Genomic DNA, 20,393 nt, shown 5'->3' with positions numbered 1-20,393 from the left:
ATGATTGCATAGGCTCAACATTATTTTTTTTCTGTTTCCTTGTCTCTCTCTCTCTCTCTCTCTCTCTCTCTCTCTCCTCTCTCTCTCTCTCTCTCTCTCTCTCTCTCTCTCTCTCTCTCTCTCTCTCTCTCTCTCTCTCTCTCTCTCTCTCTCTCTCTCTCTCTCTCTCTCTCTCTCTCTCTCTCTCTCTCTCTCTCTCTCTCTCTCTCTCTCTCTCTCTCTCTCTCTCTCTCTCTCTCTCTCTCTCTCTCTCTCTCTCTCTCTCTCTCTCTCTCTCTCTCTCTCTCTCTCTCTCTCTCTCTCTCTCTCTCTCTCTCTCTCTCTCTCTCTCTCTCTCTCTCTCTCACACACACACACACACACACACACACACACACACACACACACACACACACACACACACACACACACACACACACACACACACACACACACACACACACACACACACACACACACACACACACACACACACACACACACACACACACCCTCTCTCACCCTCTCTTCTCACCCTCTCTTCCCTGCATTTCGACGATGAATGTTTTATAAACAAAGCCCAGATCGACGGATTCTCTCTATGGCTCTGGCTTCGCCCACACGGCCCGCCTCCAGACGCTCGTTTTTTTCCCGGAAAGACTCGGTACAGCCTATTTTCTCTTATAATATAATAAAACTAAAAGACTTTTTGGAGATATGAAGGATGCAATACTACTCTATAGGTACTCAAGATTAACAGGAGATTGAGTGAAAATGAGCATTTCACCCCCCCCCCCCCTTTAATGCATTTTAAGTATAAGAGATGAGAAAGTATCATGAATTGATAACTTTATTGGCTAACAACATATTCCATTCCCTCTCTTAACAAAAATAGCATATAATAAAAAAAAAAAACAGAACAGTCTTTATAAACAGAAAGCATTCAAATGTAAAATAAAACTGCATAGTCTGTATAAATTAAATATAGATTAATCCTTCTGTTAATCCAATCTACAAAAGGTTTCCTTTATTTCCTGTATTTTGTTGTTTGATTAACATTGACACAGATGGCAGAAAAACTGTCTCGCGAGTTTTGTGTCATCTGATCGGCCTATATAGAGACCACTGATCTAATTATATAAAGCTATTATAGATAATAGCTTTTATTATGAATAATACATAAACATTTATTTTTTTCTTTTATACATTGTCTAAAGGTTCAGTAAACTATTCAATAAAAAAAAGTTTTCTTTTCTGACTATAATTTCATTTTTCAGGATTTACAGGGTTAAACCAATGATGATCAGACAATTCCTACAATAAATATATACAGATATCTAAATACAAAAGCAACTGTGATTAGACTGATGGCTGAGTGTCCTGCATGGATGAAAATTTAGAGTAAATCTGCCCCTGATCTAAAACCCCCATGTGTCTGGAGCTTAATTCTGTTGGACTGAAGAACATTCCCAAAAAACAAGCCAAAAGAATTGTCCACAACTCATGAGATGTAAAAACTGCTGAACTGATCTTATTCGAGTCTCTGCTCCGCATCCTTCAGCAGGTCAAAGGGACTCAAATGCTTTCACTCAGGTCCTGCTTTGTGTATGAATGCACTGGTCATGAGATATGACTGTTTACTGTTATTTTCATAAGGGTCACTAAAACAGGAAATCCAAACACTGACCAGCAAATCTTCAATAATACAAAAATCCACACTTCACTAGAATATTAAAGGTTTGAGAATCGCTTAAAAATCTGCACCCAGCTAAATGGTTCCTAGACAAGAATGTCAATATCAAAGAAAATTTTATTTTATATGGCAGTAAGCTTCATTATCCAAAAAATTGCTTTGTTTTTTTTGTATGATGATGATACTATCACAAGCTGCATTTAAAGTAATTTATTCCAAAATCATCAGGTACCAATTCTTGGCGGGTGTGGTTAAGTAATCCCTGTTGTAATTTCAATTGTCTATCCATTCATCTACTTTCCAATTTGCTTGTCTAGGTAGGGGTCCTACGCTTGAATGCTGGAGCCAATCCCAGAATCTTGGGATTGTAGGCACTAGGCAGGGAAACACCCTTGATATAAGGCCAGTCCATTGCAGTGGCTTCACCCCCACGGTACATTCTCTCTGCAAACAATGCCTTGGTGCTGCTCAATAGCAGAGTGCTGAGAGGTCCCATTACATCATTACACAAAATGTAATACAACCCATCCCCTGAGACACAGCGGCTCAAATCTGGGCATGACACACTGACCAAAGTCCCCATCTGCAACACCATCTAAGACCCCCATCTTTCAGAAATGAGATGAGGATAAACACCTGCCACCAACTTTATCATGCAGATTACTAAAACAACATTCAAAGCCATACGTGGACACTGATTGGCTTATAGGATGTTTAACGTCAATGTTTAATGTGATGAATGCTGGCTAGTGCATCCAGCGCAGTACAGTGTGGCTTTGTCCGAAAACCTTTCCCAAATCAAACCTAACTGAAATGGACCTAATAAGCAGGACCCAGACAGAATAGTCAGACGTTCGCCCCTCGTTTTCAGTGCAGATTTTGAGGGAAAACTGTGGAATTCAGCAAAACCGATTTAAATCTGGTAAAATGTGCTCTTCAGGTGCAGGTGCAGGTGCAGATTCAGTGTAGACTAATTCATATGCAAGTGATTTGAAAGGCACTACATAGGCAACAACAAGTGTATCATTCAACAAGCACTCCTCGTGCAAAGCACACAATAGACTTGACTACCAGAATTTTCAGTATATTTGTTGTTAGCATGTTGCTAAGATAAATGCCTTGGCACATAGAAATACACACAAATATTAGGTAAAATTGTCATTAATATTTGTTCAATACTGTGTTAATGAATGCCCAGTAGGTTTGAAGCAGAGCACATGAATATCACTGTAATGCTATTTATTTTTCTCCTCTAAACAAACACAATTAGGCCTAATCGACTGGAACACAGTTGCAAACTCTCACTGTTGAGGGATAAGCAGTATTGGGTAGCAGGTGCAAGCAGGAACACAGGAAACAGAAGACCCCAGAGGGAAGACGGGTGCCACCTAGTCATTACATATGGGCAATGACAGTGTTTCAAAGATGTCTGGACAGACAATGCTTGTCTAAAGCATTTGGCAAAGCTCATCCATTTAATTAAGATAATGTGTGTGCTGTGGTTAAGGATCAGGTAATGGATCACCAAGCCTGTGGAAAGACTTTTCATGTTTAAATGTCTTCAAAAAAGAGGTCCTCCTATTATGCCCTTTTACGCAGTCTTTTTACGCAGGGGGGGGGGGGGGGTTCTAGAATAGGTTTTCATGCTTGATTATTTAAAAATAAATAATTATTGCAGCACCCCTGTTTAGTTCCCAATGCTATCCAAGATATCCATGTCTTTCTTTCCTCAGTGCGAGAGAAATTATGTTTTTTGAGGAAAACATTTCTGGATTTTTCTTCTAGCAATGGACTTCAATGGTTACCATCGTTTTTAAGTCCAAATCAATGCAGTTTCAAAAGTCTTTGAAGTATTTAAACGGGCTGTACGCGATCACAGCTGAAGAAGAGGTTTTTATCTAGCGAAACGATAGGTCATTTTCCAAAAAAAAAAAAATTTATAGACTTTTTACCTTCAATAGTTCGGATTGAGCTGATCAACAAACGGACAGGGAACTACGTCATCACGTTGAAAGGTCACGCCGGCGGCGGCAGAAGTACCGCCCCACTGTTTACAATGCAACCGTACGTAGGAGGATAGTTCAAATAGTATTGTTTGCTATTATATATATAGTAATAGTATTCAGTGAATATGAATATGAATAGTATATGAATAACATTCTGGTGAATATGAATAGTAGTTCAAATATTATTGCCGGCGCCGGCGTGACCTTTCAACGTGATGACGTAGTTCCCTGTCCGTTTGTTGATCAGCTCAATCCGAACTATTGAAGGTAAAAAGTCTATAAATTATATATTTTTTTAAAATGACCTATCGTTTCGCTAGATAACAACCTCTTCTTCAGCTGTGATCGCGAACAGCCCGTTTAAACACTTCAAAGACTTTTGAAACTGCATTGATTTGGACTTAAAAACGATGGTAACCAATGAAGTCCATTGTTAGAAGAAAAATCCAGAAATGTTTTCCTCAAAAAACATAATTTCTCTTCCACTGAGGAAAGAAAGACATGGATATCTTGGATGGCATTGGGGTGAGTAAATTATTAGGAAATTTTCATTTTGGGGTGAACTAATCCTTTAAAGGCCCTCGACAGTTCAGTCCCAGAGATATGGACATGTTAATGTGGCTCCATGAGTAAATTGGAATATCTAAAGAACAAATAATGTTAAAAAATGTGAATTATTATTAATTATTTACTTTAACCCTCTGGGGTCTAACGTGTTTTTGGGGTCCTTGAGATGTTTTGACACGCCCTGACATTTGTGCTTTTTTCAGTTGCTTATAAACATATTATTGGCAAAGGTGTAATTACACTCTATTTAGCACAAACAGGGCTACCTGTTGATCACATGTAAATCAACAATTACAATTTTAACAATATTTCAATTGTGATCTTTCTTTGTAAAAAATATACATTTTATCATACGTATTTCAAAGTTAAGGATTCATTCGTTTGAATATACATTGAACAAACACTATAATAACATCTTAGTTGATGACTTTATTTTTTACAAAACATCCCATACTATATATTTAACATACGAGCAGAAATTGGCGAACAAAAGCTTATTTGATGTGGCAGTAGTCTATTTTACAGTAAAAACTTTCAAATCTATCCAAAACTAGTCAACACAATTTTGTTTAACATTCATATTTCGTCTGTAACATATCGTTTTTATGATATATTAGGGCATACAAATGTTAATTTGCAGTTTAATGTGTTGCTTATACAAAGACATTTTATTTCAACATATTTCAGTCGATTTTTACTCATCTCAGTATAGAAATATAGTTTGGTAAAAGCTAAACTAATAGATGTGTTCAAGTAAAAATAAACAACAGCGCACATCTGTGCCGTTCATTCATTCACACAGACACGCGATTCATATTTAAACAGTCTTTTTGCGGTTTACAGACACTATTCCATATCGCGATTAGAACAAAGCACTTAAAGGGTTACTTCAGGATTTAGCATTAAGCTTTGTATTAGTAGAAAACCTGTAGTATTTTCGAATTACCATGCTTTCCCCCCTCATATCCCCCTGAGAGGAGAGATTTATGTATTTTTTGTCTGGAAAAAATCCTCCGATGACGCAAAAATCGTCATTTTGCGTCATCGGAGGATTTTCTGGCCAGAGGCTAAAGACTACAGCCAGTAGATGGCGTTGTTCCGCATGTTTTCAACCCGCCCATACAGGGTGGGATCTCACTCACAGAATGTACACAGTATCAGCCGTCTTTCTTTGGAAGCTAAGCTAGCATGCTCTTGTTCTGTGGAGAAAGCTGAATAATAGGAGAAAGCTGAGTAAGTAGGGGTTACCATCTTCCTTTTCCCGGACTTGTCCGGCGGGCGAGACTGTTAAAAATGTCCGGGATTCGGCTTTTGCGTTCTACGGTCGCCATTCATTGTTTACATGCACACCTCTCGTTTCAATCTAACTGAATTAATTCCGATCGGTGAATCTGACTGTAGTGTTTACATGGACGCTAAACAAGTGCGTTTGATGCGGTTGATGTGCGTTTTAACATTGCTAAGAAAATTCCCGCTCCTCCGTGAGAGATGCGTTCTCCCGCGGCCGTCAGCCTCGTCCTGCTCGCCACAGTAAACATGATGAATGGCGACTGTAGAACGCAAAAGCCGAATCCCGGACATTTTGGGTCTCTAAATCCCTGGCAAACTCATCACTTAGGCTAGCCTTGTTGTTTTCAACTGTGCTCTCTAACCGGTAGGCGTGGCCTCCTAAGGCAGCGAAGCAAGTGCATTCTGGGAGTTGTTGTCTTTCATCCACATAAGCCAAAAATACATTTTCTGGCTTTTCTCAGTCTAGAAAGCTCCAAATTCAAAAATTTCTCCACATTTCTTCTACTTAAATGACATATTTTAAATACACATTCATCTTCCCAGAGGTGAAGTATCCCTTTAAGAATAAGGCTATTCACAATCCTCAGCTGGATCCGTTGCTCCTCGAAATGAAAAAGGTAATTTTTTTCAGGATTATATTACTATTACGCTATTATTATTCCTCACAGCGTTGCAAGACAACGTAAAGTACATGAAAAAGCCTGATTAAACTTGATGTGTTTTATCGAGCTGATGTGGACGTTGACAGGTTTGCATGGATTGCCTCAGATCATTTGCATTTGAATAGCGCGTGCTCTCCGTTGGCGTGTTCATATTAGCAGATAATGAGCTGAAATGAGAACGACTGACATCTCTCTCTTTTCATACAGATTACATTAACAGAGAATATTTGTTTTCATTTTGAATTAGATAATTTAATAGTAGACACTTAAATGTGCATAAAGATATTGCTCATGCCTGTGCGAATAGTATTTGTCGAGGTTTGTTTAAGTTTAGAGACGTGCTCCAGAAAAAAGGTTCACGGAGATGGAGAGGCAGAAATGTCACCCTGTTTATTTTCTTTATTTTACAAAAGCACAATGTTATGTTTCGATTTTAAGAGGACACATAAAAAAGTAGACAAGTTACAGTTTATTTTTTCAGTTTTCTTAAGTCTGTAAGACCATTAATGTTGGAGTATTTTAAGGTATTCACCGGTGCGTTTGCCAAACCAAGAGGTTAATAAATCTGTTGGAATGAATGATTCAATGACTCAATCAACAATTTTTTTCTCATGTCACTTGTAGCCAACTATTGGCGCAACAATGTAATTGATAAAATCTTTATTTGAAGTGTCAAGTTACTTTCAAAATGTGATTTACTCTATTTTGATCTCTGCCATAGACATCAGTATTTATATCCAAACTATATATCCAAACTTTAAACTTCTGTGAACCAGTACTTCTATGATAATGTGAATTATTGTAAGAGAAATAATGATACTGTATGGTTGAGAAGACTGTCCCATACCTACACGATAACTCAGGCAGTGGCAAATGCAGATCACAATGTTCCGCTGTGATCACACTTGTCAAAGATTTAATACATTTTACATTTACATTTATGCATGTGGCAGGCGCTTTTATCCAAAGCGATTTACATTGCATTTCAAGGTACACATTTACATTCTTATCAGTTCTTGCTTTCCCTGGGAATCGAACCCATGAACTTGGTGTTGCAAGCACCAACACTCTACTGTTTGAGCTTGAGACCTGCGCGGGACGCATTTTTCCGTCCCGCTCCCGCAAGATTTTGTCCCGCTCCCGCAAAAATATGTTATTTTCTCCCGCTCTTTATCTTTTAGTGCACTTGACACTTTCGACTGACTTGCCATAAACGTCATGTTTGGCCTTTCAAAACGGTGTACACATGACGCTTCAGACCTGAAGTTCCAGACTTGTGAGTATTTTGCTGCATTTGTCACAGCTCGCAAAAGGAAGGTGCTTTCCATCGCTGTTGCATAAGGCCCTACTACTGAAAAACATTTTCAAATATCAGATTTTCCTTTGTTTGGTTTTGTAGTTTTGCATGTTCCTTTCTTTAATAACGAAATAATCTCTGTAACACCAAACGATCCACCTAGTAATGTGGTGCAGACATTTTGCCTCTGTGTGGTAGGCTTGGCTGTTCCGCACCTATGAACCACGCGAGAGTTAGCTTGCCGACCTTGCGCCTGTAAATCGTTTTTATTTTAGTTATCCTTGTTGCTTGTGCATTAGATAAATAACCGTTTATTTGTTTCTAGTTATTTTATTTTGTTAGATATTTCACGCAAATTATTTTATTTCCCCGCAACCCGCACACAATAATATCTTGCCGCCCGCACCCGCATTCACCCATCAAATATTGTCCCGCGCCGCACTCGTTTGCGCTGGGTCCCGCGGTAGTCCCGCGGGAGTGCAGGTCTCTAGTTTGAACTACAGGAAAATAGACATCAAATCATTGTCATTTAAGAATAGGATTATGTGGATGTCTGAATTGAGATGTTCCTGAGAACACTTTCAGTCCTGAATTATAAAAAAGCTCTGTTTAGTAAAGCAATAGAGCAAAATGTGCTGAACACATGGGACAACATTCTGCATGAACCTCAGACAGAGATGTCATAAAGACCATTGAAGGGACAGCTCACCCTAAAAAAAGATGGGAATTCTGAACGCAGACAACCTCATTCACAGTCTGATTCGACTGAATTGCTCTTACCACACTAAGATGGCCACTAAGCCAAAGACAGCAGAAAAGTGTTTGGGAGGGAGAGGTGACACCGGGGCTCTTGAACCATGTGTGGTTGCCAGAATGAAGCGTTTCACATTCACGCTGGGTCATTAACTAAAACCATCTCAACACCAAAGTTCAAGCTCACATTCCAGTGGTCAGATAAGATCCAATGCATAGTATTTCCAAACATACTATCAAATAAAATTTTTGCCTTCTGATAACACACTATTTATCTACAAAAACATGCATTTTTTTTTTCTGAAGCAGATGTTTTTGAGGGTAACTATCACTTCTACCAAACAGTGTTTATTGTAATAATAATAATAATAATAAAAAAATACATTTATGCATTTAGCCCTCTTTTATCCCAAACAACTTACAATAGACGAGCATAACCAATTGGTCACAGAGTTAACAATATTATTAGTTTACAATGCCATGTTTACAGAAAACAATTAGCACAGGAAAAATACAGAGAAAAGAAACATTTTTTATTATTTGTTATTATTTTGTTTTATACAAAATATAGAACAAATTACGGGTGTAATGGTTCTAATTACTCAGCACTGAACTGAACCTTGACCCTAGAACCCTGACCCTAGAACCGTGATACAAATCGAACTGTTCAGAAAAAACTACTGACTACAGACTAGTCAAATGAAAATAAAGAAAATAAAGAACAAATAATCAAACTATAAGAAAATACATACAATTTATAGATACAAATGAAATCAGTGCTTTTCAGGTTTTTGAGGTAGGTTTAACAGTTTTCAGGTATATAAATTGAATTAAGTAATCAAATGTAAAATAACACTGCATTTAATCTTCACTGTATAAATTAAATAAAAGATCAATCAAAGTTACAAAAAGTTATTCAGTCAAGAGCAGAGAGTGATTTCTTTGTCTTTTGTTGTTTGATTAACATTAAAAACAAAGACAGCAGCAGGCATATTAGGCTGCTGTCACTTTAAGACAATGTAGCCTATGTATCCAAAAGTGATACCTCTACAAGTGTTGTCTTACGTTCACACATAACCGACTATATGTTTGCTAGGATACTCGCCAAGACAGGCAAGCTTTGCACATAATTTTGTGTGAATGTTTCTGTTCAATCGAAACATGGCGAGGAGGAGAACTAAATTTAGTTTTCACATGCTGTCTGAGGCACATTTATTTCCAACAAACCATTTAAGATTTACCACGGTGCAAGTGCGTGTCGAACCGTGGGTGGAGAACGATACGGCTCGCTTTTTTACCATGAACCGTTACAATGTTAGAACAAATATAAAATTATAAATACACCATGAAATTACAGAGTTGAATTTCACAAACTAATTTCTTAGCATTCTAAGTCCTGCACCAGTGTTCTCTCTGGGCTGTCAGATTGGCCTGTTATTTAGACCTCTTGTGAGGGCACATAGCTCTTGTTAAGATATAGTGGCAACCAGCAGATGTTTGCCACCTCCAGTGAGTGTCTTTAAACACGCTACCATCTGTGGTGATTAGTGAGCATGGTGGTCTCAGACACTTTATTGTCTCCATGGCTCTGATCACCCCTGAAGCTCAGCTACCTGTTCCAACAAACCCCCAATGCTAAGAAAACCCTTAGAGATAAAACCTTTACAATTGATTGGTTAACAATAGATTTATTGCAACTGGACACATCCTGTTAAAAACAGGTGGGCATATGAGTTCTCAATGCCTCAGGCCCATCTGGCCACTCTGTCCTCTTTCAAAAACACACTGTAGTTTTACATGATTCAAAATCAGCAATAATAATGTGGTCTTAAAACAGCGGAGTCATCTAAACAGAGGCAGGACACAGTGAGCACAGGGAGAGTCTGTGCGTGCTCGACTTGTATAAAAGAGTTGAATATATGTTGAATATAATATCTAATGAAGCAAAGAGGGAATATTTGTGGGTCCTTATAATGCCAAATGTCTTGATTTAACCAGTAAAAAAGGGAATACATTATTTTATGTAGTTGTGACAGGTTGCAAGTAGATTATATGCGTCAAACATAATTCTGTATTTTCAGCTTCAGAATCATGTATTTTTTCTTTCTGGTGTCACCATTGCCAACTGCATTGGCAATGGCAGGAACAAGTCCAAGCCCATTTAAGTTCACCCCCCATGTCCATAATTTTTTTTTTGCGTTTTAAATCAACAGTAAATGTGTTAACTTATTACAATATGTCTTAGAAGTAATAATAATAATAAAACCCTCATTGCGGTAAAAGTATTGCGACAGTATCGTATCGTGAGCACTGTATCGGGAATCGTATCGTGAGCACAGTATCGGGAATCGTATCAAATTATGACATGAGCGTATCATTACACCCCTAACAGTGGATGAAGAGCAATCATCACATACAGTATCACTACACAGCAAATACACTAAAGACGGACAATATAAAACCCCAATGGTCATGAACAGCTGTTAAAATTGATAAGAGTTGAGTGACCTCTTAATGGATAGGAAAAGATTATTAGGGAAGGACAACTTCCAAAACCTGTCATAGTCTCATCTTACAAAAGATCTACCACAATAACCCCGAGCAGATGGCCTGACTTGGAGATTAAAATCAAATTATGGAGTCTTTTACAAAGTCCTGAAAAACCTCACAGTCTTTGAGTAGGACCTAATTAATAGAGACCTTAATCCAAGCCTCTCATCCAAGATAAAAATTACTCTTAGGTCTAAAACATACTAAACACTATGACCATGGCGTCCAGTCCTGCTCCTGGAGGGCCAATGTACTGAAGAGTTTAGCTCAATCTTGCCTGGAAGTTTCTAAGGTTGTATATAAAATCGCTCCCTATACCCTATTCCCTATACTACTCCACTATATACTCCACTAAATAAGGGTGTCCAGTCTGTCTTCTGGAAGGACAATGTCCTAAAGAGTTTAGCTTCATTTTTGCTCCAGCACACTTGCTTTGAAGTTCCACTAATACGGTCCACGGAATTAGCGAATGAAAACTAGTGAGCCAATTCGGACATTGAGTGTACTAGAGGAACTTTGCAGGGTAGTGCAAAAGTGCTAGTGCATGGGTATTTTAACGGCTAGCCATTAAGTGTACATCGGTTGTACACTTGATATTTAGGTGCATTATAGGATTGAATGAGAGCACTCGATAATATCCACCATGGTTTCGGATACCGATATAGTTGTGTCCAAAATAACTTATTGTATAAATTACAATCTATACACTATGTACACAATGTGCTTATGCACTATGCACTTATACACTATGTACTTAATATGCACTATGTACTCAACACTTTACATAATCTTTATAAGGTTAGTTTGTCATTCAACATCAGAGTCTGAATGGCCCCCCCCCGCTCCACTATGTAATTACAGCTGCAACAGTTGAGTGCAAGAAGTGTCCAACATTCCACACTTAATTTTTTCAGTTAATTAAGCACATCATTCAGGTATTCAAAGTGCACTTCTTTGGGGGGAATTTTGGTGAGTAGTGTGAACGTACTATACTACAAAATACTACAAAACGGCATAGAATAGTGCATAAGTACACAAATTGGAACACACCACTTCATTAGTTTGTTCAGGTGTGTATAATTAGGATTGAAGCTAAACTCTGCATGACAGTGGTCCTCCAGGAGCAGGATTGGACACCCCTGCACATGTAATAATGTGTTTATGTCTGTATGACGTTCATGATGCAACAAATCAGCATGCATTGCATTCATCGTGTTGTTAAACTATCTTCAGTTTTCAAGGTCATTGACTGCAAAAGTGTCCATGAGCAAAGAGGGCTCTTCATAATATTTCTGAAAATGATAAAACAAGCACAGACTTGACAAAAACTCACCCAAAAGCCTGACAGTAGTTTGAGCGGAGGGGCTCTGGGCCATTTCGCTACTTCCACTGCCTGACTGCTCTGTTTACAGAGGTGATGAGGTGATGATCATAAATACAGCCTAACTTGTGCTGTTAACAGAACCGGTTACGGCCCATTGTCCCAGGATGCCTGAATGTACGAGCCCGGGAGGCCTGTAAACCCAGAGCCATCTAAAAGGTCCGCTTCTCAGGCATGACAGGAAAAGCAGCTGCCCTGGAATGAGCTCAGAGTCTGGCTTCAGATCAGAGGAGCATCGACCCTGACATCACTGTAACAGGGCTAAGACTAAAACATATGAATATGGAAGGAATTAAGACTGAAGGAGAACTTGCATACCACAGAAAATATTTACTTAAAGCAGATCAGATGAACATGATGATCCCAGAAACAGAAGAGATATCAATTTAGAAACACGAGGAGAGCAAACTATGAACATATAGGCCAAAGTATCAATAGATAATAAAGGAAAAAAAAAATATTGGGAAAGAAAATACAGCTGTACACAGCTGTTTATTTGAATTTTCTTTTCCAGGGGAGAGTGTATAGAATGAGTAGGAACGCTTTGTATTGGAACAGCCATTCCATTCTCAATGACTCTTGTTTTGAGAGTTAGATCGGGCTATAATGTTTTTCAGAGGGTAAGTGTGCATCTGCCGATCAAACAAAGCAGACTGCTTTGTTTTGATTTGGCAGTCCGGTCAGGCGGCTAGCAGCCCACTACAGAGACAGATGGTCATTAGCTGGAGCAGGACAGGACAGTGAGCTGGAGTAGCCCCTCCCCCAGCAGCAGGGCTGGACAACATGTCTCAGGGGTCGAGTGAATGGAGTACACTCTGTTTATGCACAACTACTCTGCAAAAGCACTTCTTGCAAACATGACACTGCTGGGGGACTTTCACTTATTGATAAAAGTGCTTTATAAAATCTGCATGGCATTTCCAACCCTGTGTATTCATGTCTAAACCGATTTTCTCAAGTTTGCACTCTGCTGACCAGAAAGCCTAGAAGAAACGAGAAAGTGGGCCCTATCATACATCCAGCACAATGCGGCGCCAGACACAGTGTTTTTTGCTAGTTTCAGCCCGACGCAGTTATCATTTTCAAGTCCTGCACCACATTGTTGAAATAGCAAATGTATTTTCACCCATTTGTGAGCGTGCTGGTCTGAAAACGAGGTGTGTTCAGGCGCATTGTTGGCGCATTGATATTTTGAGGCAACTGAAATAGACTGTGCCATTGACCAACAAAAACCTGGTCTAAAGTCAATGGCGCAGTATTTTTCTTGTTATTTAAAGAGCTTGTTAGTAATGTGCCCCTATAGGCGGGTCCACAACGCGTGTACATTTTGTCCCATAGATGGTCTGCTTGCACACTTTAACCTCACACACGAGCAAATCCGTTTCCTCTCTGGTGAAGTGTTCAGTTTTTCCACTTGCAAATTCTGCCATGTAAATAGCGAATCCACCATGGCGCAAGTGCAACTGGCTTTTAAAGGGAATGTGAGATGAGACTCTGATTGGTTTATTGCACATTACGCCCAAAACACACCCATTACTCATTAAGAGAATAGGGGCGACCCTTTTAGACCATGCGCCAGGCGCGCCGACCATTTCTCCCGTCATCAAACTAGCAAAAGTGGATTCGGACACGCCCTAAGTGCACTTGCGCCGTGCGCTTTAGACCATGCGCTTATATCGTTTAAATAGGACCCAGTGACTCTGTTGGACAGTGCTCCCAAAAGATTCAAATCTTTGCTGTAATTTATTGCTAACTGTTCCTAACTTTAGTGCTAAAAACTAAATGTTAAAATAGGAAGAAACAATTGAATTCCCTGCCTATGGTCCGAGATGCTGGTATAGGCTACCCTACATAGGACAAGCTGTTTGGAAAATGGATGGAAAAATAATATGAAATATAAACAATAAAATTAAATCAAATAAATTTGCAAACATCAGTCAAATAACCAAAATGGTGCTGACATACTGTCTAACCCCAATTGTGTGTAATCTTGCGACACAGAGGTCAATGGATGAGAGGGATTCTAAACTCACATGTGTGGACTGAGCTCATAGAAGTTCCTGTTGCGATACTCCTCCACCTTTTCTGCTGTGTAGATGGGCAGGGACTTGTAGGGGTTCATTGAGATCACCACACTGCCAATGTATGTCTGTGGAGGAAAGTGAAAGAAGCAGTGAACCACTGATCAACAAACAAGAAGAATCAAGCATGAAAATACCTGATATGAGTAGAGACAACAAAACCAGTCATATATTCAATATACAGTATATAGACTAATTTTGGTACCCAAGTGTTGTCACTGCACACTGTTTATGCACGGGTCAAGCCAGTCGTAATGAAAAAACGGTGCCTATTATGAAAATGATGGTAATTTTGAATTTGTACTGTTATTGTGACAACCCTAAAAGCTCACTGTATTTATACTTGTCAAATCTAGTTCATCTCCTGCTGTGAGACAGACATCAGCATGCGCTTTTGCTGGCTCATTCTGTTGTAGGAACAGCGGCGGCAGCAGTGTAGGGGAGTAACGCTACAATATGCCTCCGTCTGCACGATCCAGATGGGAATTCCTGGGTATTGTTCAGACAGGCGGGGGGCCCGCAAGCAACTGAACAAGAGAACACAAACAAAAATGTTCAGAATCCCAGGAAGCATCAACATCACAGGGTGGTCAAAAGTGGACAACTGTGTCTGAAGTAGTCCATTTCAGAAGACTTATACAAACATTGAATAATTTATTCCAGCTTCTCTTTCTTTAAGTCTATCTTTCCGTATAGGCTACAGTACACTACAACTAATTTTCAACTTATCACGCTAAAAGCAAATCTCAAATGTCTGAGGGACCTCAGAACAACGTATATTTCTTGCTGCCGTCTTCAAACTTTCATTATAGTGAGTGTTGCATAAGGCTTGCAGCTGGAGGATCAGACCTCCCATGGCAACACAGCCTATTGTCAAGGTGTTCACAAGAGGCATAATGAATACCAAAGATATAAAAAACAATTGTAAATGGACAGATGAAGTGAAAGTCAAAGAGAAAAAATAAATAAATCAACAAAAGCAGACATCCCTCAAGGCATACACTAACCATCAAAAAAGTTTGGAGCCATTGGGACAATTCCAACAACTGAATTTATCTTAAAAGCTCTTTTTAAGATAAATATTTTACATTGAAATATAAAAAATGTATCTTAAAAAAAGGTAAATATTTTTAAGATAAATATTTTACATTGAAATATAAAAATAAAAAGTACATTAATAAGTAACTAAATAAACAAATGGAAATTAGATTAACTACATAGAAGGAAAATCAGTTAACAAATGGTCTGCCTACATTTAACTCATTCAATACTGTCATTTACTAATTATTATTATTACCAAAAAAATCAACCATGAGAGAGGGAATCTAGACAGAAGTTGGCAACTTTGAGGAAATAACTAAATTCCCATACATTCATTTATGTTATATCATAGTTTGATGACATGGAACTTAGTAAAAAAAAAAAAAAACATTCTTCAGTATTATTAACTTCAGAGCGATTCTTCTTTCACACAAACAGAAGAGGACTGACATCTCTCATTTCTATGAGGAATATGATAACATCCTCCCATTCCCAGATGTATTTAAACACTGTCAACAATGGTGACATCGGGGACACTAGAGATGAATCTACTATCAGTGTATTAGAACAGGAGTAGGCCAGTCTAAGGGTGTTTTCACACCTGAAAGTCCGCACCAACAAGGTCCGAATCATAGTTCATGTTTTGATACATTTTATACATTTGGTAAGTTGTGGTTTGTGTTTCACATAGCAATTATGCGAGCACACTAAAAACCTTACATGACATACTTTGTTCGTTTGTAAACGAACGTGCGTCTGACGTCAGCGTGTTGTCAATTCAGCGGGTAACTTTGACAAGAATGAATGAACAGACGCATGTGCAAATGTGCAAATACACACATTCCCATTAATACATTTGTTGTTTCTTGCAGTTAATTATACAGAGCAAAGTTTAATGATATCAATAAATACAAGGATCTTTGTTTCATAAATCCGCTCTTATTGCCTGCTGTATCTAAAACTGGACCCATCATAGCCTCTTTTTACAGGGCACTGATTAGATAAGGAGATAGCTCTTTGTTAAGTTAGTATTGTATTGGTGAAATGTAAGTGATATGATGGACAGTGATGTAAGCTTCTTAGATGATACTGAGAGTGGAGACACTCCTAGAAACTTCATGAACCGTACAATATAAGCTTAAAGGGTTAGTTCGCCCAAAAAAGAAAATTCTGTCATTCATTACTCATCCTTTGTAAGGGTCAATTTTAATGGTGCCACACAAAATGCAAACAGGCCATTCAGCTGGATCATTTAATCTTGATACTTCCTAGTACTGAAAGCAATTTTTTATAAGGTGTGGTGACTAACGCAGCAATTCACTTGGAACATTTTTCACTGATTTCATTGCCCCACATAAAGATAAATCTAACAAAATCTTCCAAGAACATGTTACCTTGGATACGTTGGGCATGGACACCTGTTTGTTATCATTATCATCTCAATCGTGGTGAGCTCACGTTACATTGCAGTTCTAAGTCATCATGAAAGCATTTTATTTGCATGTGTTTTAAAGCCATATCAGATTAAAAGTCTGATATAAGTTTTTTCTGAACACTCTTTTGCATCTTATTGAACTTGAACTGTCAAAAACTGTCAAACACAGTCAGTCATGTCTGTGACCGTAAACAGCTGGGAAAGAAATCGCAAGTGTAGGCTATATCAGATCGGTGTATCAAAGTGACAACAGTTTAATGTACAGTACCTGTTGCTGTCTATGCTGTTAATGTGAATCAAACAACAAGAGAGGAGAATAAATGAGTACAGCTCACTCAGGGGAGGAGCTAAGCTAATAGGGCAAACTCACGCACAATCGAGTGCATTCCCAACAACTCAGTTTAAGACACTGTTTCTGAAGTAAAATTTTGCATAAAAGGTTCCCTTTAAGAATGAAGTGTGTAAGTTATGCTAAAAAAAAAAAAAAATTTGACTGTTTTCAAACAGGTTTCCTTAAAACTCACAGTATCTGCCACTGGTCAAACAAGAGATAACCAACTGACTTGAGCCAATACAGAGCAATGCTTTAATAGTGAAACAGAGCCACGGAGCTTGATATAAGAAAAGTAGAAAATCCTCAATTCTTCTTGATATCCATTCACATTGCATATTCTGATTCATTAGACAACTATTTACTTATTTATATTAATTATTACATTTCCCTGCCTTAATACTACTCTTAGACATAACTATTTCTAACTGTTTTTTATAGTATTTATCTATGTTTTAATTTATATATTCTTATGTTTACTGTCTGTTCATTTGTCTTTAATAATATTTGAACTTTATTAGTTAATTTTTGCTGTGGCATCAAAGTACTTAAAGTAATAAATGGGAAGCAAAGTTATTAGTCTCAAAACTTTTCTTCTTTCGATATTAAATAAAAAAACAACTGAACGAATGATACACAGATTCATTACTTACATAGATCTCGTTGTGATCGAACCGCTTCTTTAGATTCTCAATGAAGGTGTCTTCTGACAGGGGCTCAAGGAGGACCATATCTCCCACCCCTATCATATTGTCGAGAAGTGATGTCTTCACCTCCATTTTGGACAGCACCCCCTAGAGAGAAATTTAGACAATTATATAGAAAAATGTAGGCCTCGACTTATACGTTACCTCCATTGACCTAGATACATGTCTGTATATAGATTATTTCAAAATACATAAAAAATACAATTTATACTGACAAATGGCTTGAATACAACTCTTCAATGATAAACATTATACATTTTTGATTAAATTTTTTTGATATTTTTGTGGATATAAAAATAGCGAATATTTAGTTTTTGTGGTTAACTAAAACCAAAACCATTCATTTCATTTATAATGAAATAAACACAATGTACATAAAAAAAAAAAACATTTCTGTTTAAAGAACTAAAACACACACACTAAAAGCAAAGTTTATAAAAGCAAACATAAAAAAACTTTTGTCTGACAAATTCTGTCTGGTATAAAATAAATTACTTGGTTACACCACTAAATGGTGCAAAGGATAAAACCATGTGAAAACACCATGAATACCAAGACAACATTTCCAAAAAATCTGACAATGCTTTTTTAATTGAGTTTAAGATTTTATTCACTTTTTGGACACTTTTATTTTTCACTGACCCATCTAACCCAGCATTCTACGCGTGGTCCTTTCACGGTGCACTAATGCTGGTGTCTGTTCATATTGATAAAACGTCAACATCAGCTTCTTGCACTTCTTAACTAAAATAATTCTGGATTTACAAAGCAGCACTTGACTGGACTGGCATGTTCAGTTCTGTTCAGGACACTATGGACACAAGATATTCCACCGGGAATTATGTAACAAAAAACCCTGGTCCCAGCTGATGACCCATAGATATTCCCAAGATGTTTGTGGGGTCGAGTCATACATTTTTTACCACTTTCTCACTAAACAAAGTGAACGGCAAAAAAAAAAAGAAAAAATGTATTTAAATGTTTACTTTAAGCAAACCCATCATGTAACATTAAATTGTGATTTCACAGTTAAACAGCTAAACTGCTAGTTGCGCTAATTTTTCCCTTCTCTGGTCACTAATCCAGGTGGCAATCGCATTCAGGGCTTTGATACCAGGCTTTACCGAGCCCCTAAACCCCCATGCACTGTTCAAACAAATGGGCAATGGCAAACTGTAGTGCTCAGCATAAAGCTCCTCCAATAAGAGCCTACGTTTTCAATCCCAGCGAAAAAAAAAACAAAGCACCCCGCATCGCCAGTCCTAGTCAAACATCAGCAATGAAACAAGTCCCAAATAAAGGGCAGACAGTGTAATGCATTGTGGTTTGTTGATAACATAAACAAGTGTCATTTGAGTGCACTGATAAGCATGACTGAAGTTTAAGGTAAATTAAGGATTAAGAGGTGAAAGCCAACATCAGATCTTGGACTGTTAAGCTTGCCAGTATAGGGTGGAATTATTCATCAACTTTCAGACTTTGCTGCCCTGGTGTCAGAAATTAAAAAGAGCCCATTAAACTGAAATCAGACTTTGGCTTTTTATCCACTAGTGTACTCATAAACGTTGGCATTACATTAAGCAGATAATGTACAATAGAAAAAAATATTGCGCATCTTGCACATCATACAAAGTTTTGCCCAATCAAATAATCTCTCTAGAAGGAAAATGTCCCTCCCCTAATACGGTTTGCAAGAAACTATATAGCAACAAATCGTGGATCACAGCTGAAATAAACACATACTTTTTTTTTTTTTTAAAGTCATGAGCACATTGATATGTGCCACTGCCACCTATACTTCCTGTTTGAACATCTATACAGAAATGAAAACTGTGCTCGTCATTTCATCGGTTCTTCAGGTTTTTTTTTTTTTTTTTTTTAAAGGGACAATAACATTTAAGGTCTTTTTTTTCAATATAAAATAGTGTGGAGCACATTAATTAAAAAAAGTAATAGGTATAATTTTTCAGATTCTAAATGATTAACTAACTAAAACAAATAAATACAAAAGTAACTGCACAGCTGCATAGGCTAAAGCACAACATATATATATATATTATTTTTTCCCCCTTAAATAACACTAGCCTAAACATTAGCTAAACAATTAACAAAACTCGCTTTGGAGACTGTAAAAAAAAACATATCTGACATATCTTAAAAAATAAAACGCTACATAGAGTTCATGTTATGAATTAAATACACATTGATTTTTATTAAATCTACTGAAGTTATTCAGTTAAGATCAGGAAGTGATTTTCTCTTTATATCTTGTTTTATTACCATTAATAGGCTGCGGTCCAAATGCACAGATCTAATACACAGACACGCATCCGAGTAGTCATGCGCTGTTTGACAAGTTTTTAATGCACTTCGGGTGTACGCGCTCAGAAGAGCTTATATCAGAACAGCGTGCACATAAAAAGCCTAACTGGCAAGGCTTTAAAACACATGCAAATAAAGTTTAGTGATTGCGAAGAACTGCAATGTCACATGCGTGTAACCCTACCGCTGCGTTGCTACGTGAATTCATGATGTGAATATATGTCAGTTAGTACAGTATGTTGGGACGCAGGCGCCAGAACTGCAACTGATAAAATGTGCACTGTAGCACGATACTACG

The 20,393-nt window shown here is 37.8% G+C and overlaps 1 protein-coding gene across 3 annotated transcripts in view; it reads right to left on the bottom strand.

Moving 5' to 3' along the window:
• The window catches only part of myo1b (myosin IB), a 98,592-nt gene that overhangs the window by 66,283 nt on the left and 11,916 nt on the right, over window positions 1–20,393 (bottom strand). For 2 of the 3 annotated variants that reach the window (XM_081369613.1, XM_081369614.1), the window contains exons 2-3: window positions 17,720–17,860; window positions 14,212–14,327 (exon numbers count right to left, since the gene is read on the bottom strand). In XM_081369613.1, coding sequence (XP_081225739.1) covers window positions 14,212–14,327; window positions 17,720–17,845 — 242 coding nt within the window. In that variant the 5' untranslated portion in view covers window positions 17,846–17,860. Of the gene's footprint in view, window positions 1–14,211; window positions 14,328–17,719; window positions 17,861–20,393 lie in introns of those variants that run through there. The other variant, XM_081369615.1, reaches the window with a different exon arrangement.

This window comes from Scardinius erythrophthalmus, assembly GCF_964197995.2.
Source record: "Scardinius erythrophthalmus genome assembly, chromosome: 6".
Taxonomy (NCBI): domain Eukaryota; kingdom Metazoa; phylum Chordata; class Actinopteri; order Cypriniformes; family Leuciscidae; genus Scardinius; species Scardinius erythrophthalmus.
This window is presented reverse-complemented; position numbering and strand designations above follow the sequence as displayed.